This window comes from Zonotrichia leucophrys, chromosome 11 (assembly GCF_028769735.1).
Source record: "Zonotrichia leucophrys gambelii isolate GWCS_2022_RI chromosome 11, RI_Zleu_2.0, whole genome shotgun sequence".
Classification (NCBI taxonomy): Eukaryota; Metazoa; Chordata; class Aves; order Passeriformes; family Passerellidae; genus Zonotrichia; species Zonotrichia leucophrys.
The window spans coordinates 9,884,551-9,892,396 of NC_088181.1; the positions used below are offsets into that span (position 1 = coordinate 9,884,551).

Below are 7,846 nucleotides of genomic sequence, written 5' to 3' on the forward strand. Positions count from 1 at the left end.
CCCGTGGCCGGGCAGCATCTCCGGCGAGGCTCCCGATGGGCCCTCACCTGCTGCCCTCGTGTGCACTCACCTTCCCCTCCCTTTCCCCCCCGATCCTCCAGAGCCCGACAAAGTTTGCCTTCTTTCCCAGTGCCCTGTGCTCCCGGGAAGGGCCGCGGCTGACGCTGGGGGCAGCCCCCTCACATCTCCCTGTGTTGACCTGCAGCTCCTCCTTTCCCCTACGAATTGCTTCTCCGGTCGCAAACCCAGGGGGCTCCCAGTTATGCAGCCCCACTCGTCTTGAGTAGCCTTTAGTAAACATATAGAAGTCTACTCGATATTCAAGATTGATTTCCCTGATTTATTAAGGCAGAATTCATTGGACTCTATTGACCACAAATGACTTAATGTAAATGCTGACCCCGGTGAACTTGGAAATAGCAGGTATCGGGTTGATCTATAGATGACCTCTTAATTACCACAGTTATTAATTTAAATTATTGCCACTGCTTCTAGAGACAGGAACAAAGAAACATTCTTTCCTCATCCCTGCTTGGTTTATTAGTCCGAACACAAAGTGTTTGATGACACTTTTAATTAAACAGAAATAATGCAGAGATACGGTTTCCCTTTCTCGTCTGTCCTGTAAAGTGCAGCACTGCTCTTTTGACTGACTGACGGCGGTGACCCACTAACAACGTCCTACTTCGCCGCCCGCTCGCCACCCGCTGCCCGGGGATGCCCCGGCCGTGCCCCGGGGCGGGCGGCGGTGCCCGGGGCCGCTCCTCCCGGGCTGTGCCGGCTCCTGCCTGGAGAGCTCCGAGGTCACCGGCGGCTTCGTGGCGTTCAGCTCACCCGTGTTAATTAGACTCCGAAAAATACTTTCAGCGGTATCTATGTACAGAGACGGGAAAGAAACAGTCCGGCGTAACCTGCGCCGCTTCTCCTCCTTCTCCTCCCCGGGAGCGACTGCGAACTGGTGCCCCTTGGCAGAGCAGGGCGCTGAGCAGAGAGCGCGGGTTTGGGAGGAAAAGGAGAAACAAACCACGACGTGGAGGGAAAAGAGAAAATACTAGGGTGGGGGTTTTTCTTCCTTTTTGCAAAGACGTCAATGGGCAATATTGAACACATGGCAGGCGAGCGGCGGGGAGGCGCCGGTCCTACGGCCGCTCCGCCCGCCGCGGCCCCAGCCCCATGTGCGCAGCACGTTGTGCCGCGGCGGCCCTTCCCCGGCGAGGGCAGGGCGGAGCTGCGAGGCCACCGCCGGCCCGGGGACAGGTTTCTTTCGTTCCGTCAGGCCGAGCGCTTCCTTACAGCCGGAGCCCCGTCGCCAGCGCCCGGGATGGGGCGGGCGGCCCTGCGGGACGGAGAAGCGGTGATGAGCTGGCGCTGAGTGGCCGCGGGTCGCTGCCCCGCCCGGACGGGAGCTCCGGGAGCGGGGCAAGGCGGCGGCCTTGGCGCAGCGCTCTCAGGCCGGGGCCGCTGCGGTGTCCCAGGGCCAGGCGGGCGGGAGTGCGCTTCGTGCGAGTGGGGCCCCGGCGGCCGGCCCGTCACCTACCTCACCTCCGCAGCACGGGCCGGAACGCCGTCCGCAGCCTGTCCAGGCACGTCCCACCCAGCTCGGTGCCTCCCGGGCCGCCCTTGGCGCCCCGCCCGAAGCCTGCACAGACACAAGCGGCTCGCGGTGGGCACGGCCCGCTCCCGCCGCCCTCCCCTGCCCGCTCGCCTGGAGCGGGGAAGCCTCGGCGTCTGCACCTGACACCTGGGCACGGCCGAGCACCGGGGCTGTCGCTGCGCGGGCGGGCTCACGCCGCGCCCTGCGTCCCGGCCCGGCCCGCGGTCCCGCCCGTCCCCGCGGCCCCGCCGCCGCGGGTACCTTCGCCCGCCGCCGCGAACTGGCACGGCTCCCCCAGGCCGCGGTGGGACGCGCAGCTCCGCGGGAGCGGCTGCAGGCTGAAAGCGGAGCTCCGGAAGGCCTTGGCGGGCAGGGGCTGCTCTCCCGCCGCGCCGCCGCCTCCCTCCGCGCCGCGGCCCTCGGGGCTGCCCCTGCGCGCCGCTCTGGCCCCGGCCGTGCGCGCCAAAGACCAGATGCGCGGCTTCTCCGCGGGCGCGTAGGGCGGCGGCGGGCCGGCCAAGGAGGCGGGGGCGAAGTCCGCGGCGGGGGCCTTGGCACAAGGAAAGGCGTGGAAGGGGCCGGGCAGGCTGCAGTCGCTCCGCGGAGCCTCGGGCAGCGCCGCGCCCAGGCTGGGCGCTTCCTGCAGGGAGCTGGTCCGGCCCTTCTCCGGCTTCCCCGCCTCCTCCTCCTCCTCCTCTTCCTCCTCCTCCAGGTCGCTGAACCGCAGGTCCTTGTCCTCCTTGTAGCTCTTCTGCTCTGCTTGGACACACACGGGGAAAAAGGGGCGGCAGGGCGTTAGTGAGGGTGCGGGGAAGTTGGGGGGCCTCGAAATCACTTCGAGCCTACTTGGAGGCGCCCGTCTGCCTCTCCCGCCTACCTCTGCCTTCACCCTCCGCACTGTATTCATCCTCTTCCCTCGGGGTTCCTTCTTTCCTCTCTTCCCCGGCTTTGTTCTTGGGAGACCAGGTCATTTTGTTTTCTTTCTTAAGCCTCCGTCTGGCGTTAGCAAACCAAGTGGACACTTGCGTCAGGGTCATTTTAGTGATGATAGCCAGCATGATTTTCTCTCCTTTGGTGGGGTAGGGGTTTTTGCGGTGCTCGTACAGCCAGGTCTTGAGAGTACTCGTCGTCTCTCGCGTTGCATTTTTGCGTCTGGCTGAACCACCGAAATCCACCGTCCCGTACCTGCTGGGAGATGATTAGGGATGGGGGGCCGGCGGGAGTCCGGCAAGAATCCCCCGGCCCGGCCCGGCCCAGCCGCGCCGCAGGCCCGGGGTGGCCCCTGCCCACCTGCCTTCCTGCCCCTGCCCTCCTGACATCGCCGCCCAACTTTGGTTTCCGCTGTCTGCTGCTCCCGGGCGCCTCGTTTCTTTTGTACAACGTTTGTCAGGTCGGAGCCCTCCCGTCCCCCTCGTTTGATGTCGACCGCCGCCTCGCAGGGGGATGCTAATGCTGCCGGGCGCTGATCAAAGGGGTTTTACCTGTCGTACTGGTACTGCCCCAAGGAATGATCGTAGGAGTAGTAGGTAGCGGGCTGCGCGATTCCCGAGTGCAACGTGCCGGCGCCGTCTTTGATTTCATACTGGGGGTTCTGCAAGGGAAGCGGCAGCGTTTGGCGTCCAGCAGAGCCCCGCATAGCCCCGGCTCCCCGCGGCAGCCGCGTCCCTCCGCGCCCCCCATCCCCGACGGGCCGGTCCCGCTCCCACTCCCCCGCCGCGGTACCGACTGCGAACCGCGCAGTTTCTCCCGCCTGTTGCACCCCTGCTCCCCTCCGGGGCACTCACCAGCGCGGTGTAGAGCGCGGCGGGCTCGGCGCCGTAGGGCAGGTAGTTGCCGTAGCCCTGGCCGGCGGCGTACGGGGCGCTGTACATGCCCAGCGCCGCATTGAGCTCGGCGCGGCCGGGCGCCAGCAGCCGGCTCTCGTACGGGGCGCAGCACAGCGAGGCGGCGGCCGGCGCCGAGGAGGCATCCGGGCCGGAGCGGGGGGCGGCCTCGCAGCAGGTCGTGCTGGGGCTGGCGGGCACGAAGAACTGCGGAGAGGAGAAAGCGGGACGGCGCCGAGTGACTGTCGAGGCAGCCCCATCGGGGGGAATTTAGGAGCGTGTGCGCGCCTGTGTGTGTGCGGAGGGGGGGGGGCGGTGAGGAGGGGGATAGGAAACACGGGCTGGAGCAACTAATTATAGAAACCGGGAAATAAACCGGATGGGGAGCAGGAGCTCTTGGGAAGGGGGCACGATTAATCAAGCAGGCAAAACTTTAAGGAAATAATTGCTCTCGAGAAAGGTATAAGATCCGTAAGGCTCCGTCCTTCCCGCCCCCGCTCGGTCCATCTGCATTGATTTAAAGGCAAAAAGTTGCGATTACAGTTAATTTGACAATAGACACAGCAGTAAATATGTCAGCCAACGCAATCGAAGGCATTTGATTTCAATAACTTCAAGGGGACAGCTAACTTCCCAAGCGAGAGAGGCACATCTTGCAGTGATTACCGTGTATAAATAATTCTACCCAAATAAATCGTGACTCCGAGTACGATATAGCTACGACTTAGTTAATACAGGGTGCCTTGGTGTGAGTGGGGGATGTCCTTCGGAAATCGCATGGGGGGAAAAAAAACCTCTCGACAGATCCTAATAAGACACAGGAAAAGGACCGACCGTGGAGGAAGGAGGGAGGAATCGGCACAGCCCGGTTCCGCAGAAACGCGAGCGAAGCCCCGAGCCCGCGGAGCGCGGTTCCCGCTGCCCGCGCACCCTCCGCGCTGCCCGGGCGCAGCGGTGCGAGGGGGATGCGCGGGCTCAGGAAGCGCTCGTAGCTGGGATTTATGTTTTTTTATTTATTTGTTGCACTTAAAACTGAACGGTGAAGGGTGGGGAGGAGGGGGAATTACCGGTTTCCTACACGCCTTTGCTGTGCACACTGCGAGTTATTTGTTTAAGCCTAACACAACACAAACGAGACATAAACACACACGCACATTTTTTAAAAAAAGGCTCCAGATGTGCCCTTTTAAAAAATATTCCAAGTAAGGGAAAGGGAAGAAAAAAAAGGAGGGGGGGACAAGACATCTGGACAGCAGCAGCAGAATCTAAACAAAAGTGAGTGCTGCTCACTCGCCTTACCTGTGAAGTGGTGCTGTAGGGGTATCCGAACTGAGAGAAGGACATAGTTGCTCCTTATTTTTGGACCATAGGCAATATTTTCCCCCCAAGATCGATTGTAACTAAACCCTGCTTCAAGATGCACCTTCTCACACACACATTTCCACGTATGGCATTTTTTTTTTCTCAATTATAGATGATTGCACTTAAGAAAAGCAGCCAGACATCTGAGGCGGGGGGGGTGGGGGAGGGAGGGAGGAGGTTGGTGCCTGGATTAAAAAAATAGGCTACCCCCCACTTCCCATCGCTCTTAATAAATATGTTTGTATAGAGGGAGTTTAAAAAGCCGCCCCACATGTATAGAGAGTTTAAGTGCAAGGGGGCTTTTTCAAAGAGGGGGGGAAATCACGTAGGGCTTGCAAGATACGGAGCTTGCTTGTATTATTTTCTGCTCTATAGGTCTTTAGCGTTCCTCGGTGGGCGAGGAGCGGGCTGACGTCACGGCCCTGCCGGCAGCAGCAGCAGCGGCGGGCAGGAGCCGGCAGCGCCCCGCGCCCGCTCCCCGCACTTGTTTCAGCTCCGTTCCGTGTTGTGTGTGATGCACGTCAAAGGCGGCACTGGGGGTGCCTCGCCGTTGGTCTTTTTTCCCTTTATTTTTAAACACGATCAAAATTTGTCAAAGGGGAGTAAATATCAAGCGGGGACATCGCGGCACCCGCCAGCCCCAGCGTGTCCCGGCCGCCGGGCAAGGGTGGCGGTGGCAGCGGCGGTGCCGGGCGCGCCCAGGGAAGCGGCTCTCGAGGGGGGCCCGGCCGATGCAGCCCCCCGGCCCTTCTCGCTGACCTCGCCCCCATTCTCAGGGCCGGGCGCTGCTGTTCAACTCGGCCCCGGTCCTGCACCGAAGCCGCTTTGGCGTCGCTGCCCGTCGTGGCGGCCCGGAGAGCGGGAGCGAGGTCACAGCTCGCCCAGCACAGCGTACGGCAGGGCAGGGACCGGGACAGAACACGGGCCGCAGAGCAGCCCGAAGCCCATTCTCCAAGGAGTGCTGAGCCCCTTGTTCCCCCTTAGCCCCGTGATGGTCCCTCCGGGAGCGGGGGGCCGGGGCGGTGGCAGGTCAGCGGGGCGGTGATGGATGGATGGATGGATGGATGGATGGATGGATGGATGGATGGATGGCTGGCTGGCTGCAGCCCGGCCGGCCCGCTACCGCCACGGCGTAATTGCATCAATTAACAAATGGAAATGCCCTTGTTTAACCAGGGACTTACATATTGCGGATTTGCCTTTGAGGCGAGATCACCGGGAGGTAAACCGGAATTTCCCCCCCGCAAGAGCCTGGAGCTGCCAAGGCGCTTCCAGGCCGGACAGTGCGCTATGAATTGCCAGTGACAATTCATAAAGAAAAAGAAAACCAAGTGAAAACGCGGCCCGGGGCGGCCCGGCAGCACTTGTCCCGAGCACGGCGGGGCCGCGTCCCGCGGAGCCGCTGGGCAGCCCTGGCAGCCTTGCCCGTGCCCGTGTCCGTGCCCGCCCCGCCGGAGCCGCTCCGCTCCGCCCCGCTCCCCGACGGGTGGCGCTGCCGATCCGCGAGCGATGAGCGCCGGCCCGGGTCGGCCCGGCCCGGTGGCTGCTCCCCTGCACACCCCAAACCGGGCGGCCCCTGCCCTGCCCTGCCCTGCCCTGCCCTGCCCTGCTCCGCCCGCAGCCAGCGAGCACAGCCGCGACGGCCCCGCCGGTCCCTGCCGGAGCTGCGCGCTGGCTCCGCGGTCCGCAGCGTTGTGGAACGGGCTGCCCCTGCCGTCGGGGATGCTGGCCTTGGGGCCGGAACGACGCGAAGGGAGCGGGTGCCCGAGCCGCGTCCGCCCCGCCGGGGAGAGCGGAGGGGCCCGGGGCTCAGGGCCGGCTGTCACAGCTCTCTGTTCCGCCCGCAGCCTGGCGAGACAGAGCGCTGTAAAGCCCAGCCTTGTCAATTGTCGTTAACAGGGGCAATAACTTAAAATTCATTAAATAACACCTTTGGGTAACATTACTGCTAATTATTTAATTGCAAGAATCCCTATGGGGAAAATTATGCTAATTATAAAGTAATAAAACCACTTGTTCTAAAGCACTTAATTCAGCAAAATTTAGTCTTTTCACCAGAACGCTTTGTATGTTATTTGATGGAAGAAACAACAAGAGGCTGTGTGCTCATCCTGCCTGCGGCTCAGAGCCCAAAGGAGCTGTCGCTGGCAGTGTGTTTGTGCTGGCAGGTTGCATGCAGGGCTCTTGTCCTTGCTGAGGCACTAAAACTGGGGCAGAATTCACTGTACAAAAAAAAGGGATTTTTATAACAGGGATCATACAGATCAATACAAACATTGAATTTCCCAATCTTTATCATGCTCAATCAACATGAAAGCAATTCTGTTACCTGTCAGGTACGTTGTAGCTGAGCCAAGCTTTGGGAAGTGGCCTTTCCCAAGCTAGCTCTCTCCACTCACAGCACTGCCCTACGGAGATGTTTCAGCAGCATACTTTTTTCTAGACACGCTCAGGAGCCATCCAGATGACCCCTTTAATTGCCCTTACAACCTGGGAGAGTGAATGGCATTCCTATTAACAACTACAAGTTGTGCTGTGCTCCCCAGCTCTTTAGGAGGACACAAACTCTGTCTCTTTGTGTTCTGAGTACTGCCACCATTCACTCAGCCTGTCCATCACTGAGCCACCCTACTCTGCATGTCAAAGCTGCCAAAACATCTTGCTGTGATTTGTAAATATTGGCATAAACCTTCTGTTAGCAAGTTCCTGAACCCGGCTTGGCAGAGGGTAGCTTTGGGTTGGAATGTGCAATTTGCCATTTTTGTCATTGCAGAGAATCAGCTTCAGCAGCCCAATTTCCATTCTGCACATACACCATGTCTCGGAGAGACAAGTGATGCTGTACATGGTCACTGCAGATCTTTCTTTCTCTAAATCTGTGTCATCTCTCTCCTGCACACAGCATATCATTCCACCCACCCCCACAGCGTGCATTCCCTTCACCCAGTCATCCTGGTGAGGAGTGTGTGACTACAAACCCAGGCAAAACCAGAAAATGATCTCTCTTGATTCACAAACTATTTTTCTTGAAAGAGAGGACTGCGAGGCTTAACTGTAAACATTTCTG

General features: G+C 60.3%; 1 protein-coding gene across 1 annotated transcript; it reads right to left on the minus strand.

Annotated features, from left to right (window-relative positions):
* Nucleotides 1-355: 355 nt before the first annotated feature.
* On the minus strand, nt 356-4,761 carry IRX6 (iroquois homeobox 6). Its single transcript, XM_064723534.1, has 8 exons — nt 4,712-4,761; nt 4,252-4,409; nt 3,379-3,659; nt 3,076-3,185; nt 2,472-2,779; nt 1,856-2,350; nt 1,538-1,639; nt 356-1,336 (listed from the first exon to the last, which is right to left on the minus strand). Exons 1-7 carry the CDS (start codon nt 4,759-4,761, stop codon nt 1,539-1,541), a joined length of 1,503 nt encoding a protein of 500 aa, XP_064579604.1. The 3' UTR covers nt 356-1,336; nt 1,538.
* Nucleotides 4,762-7,846: the final 3,085 nt, after the last annotated feature.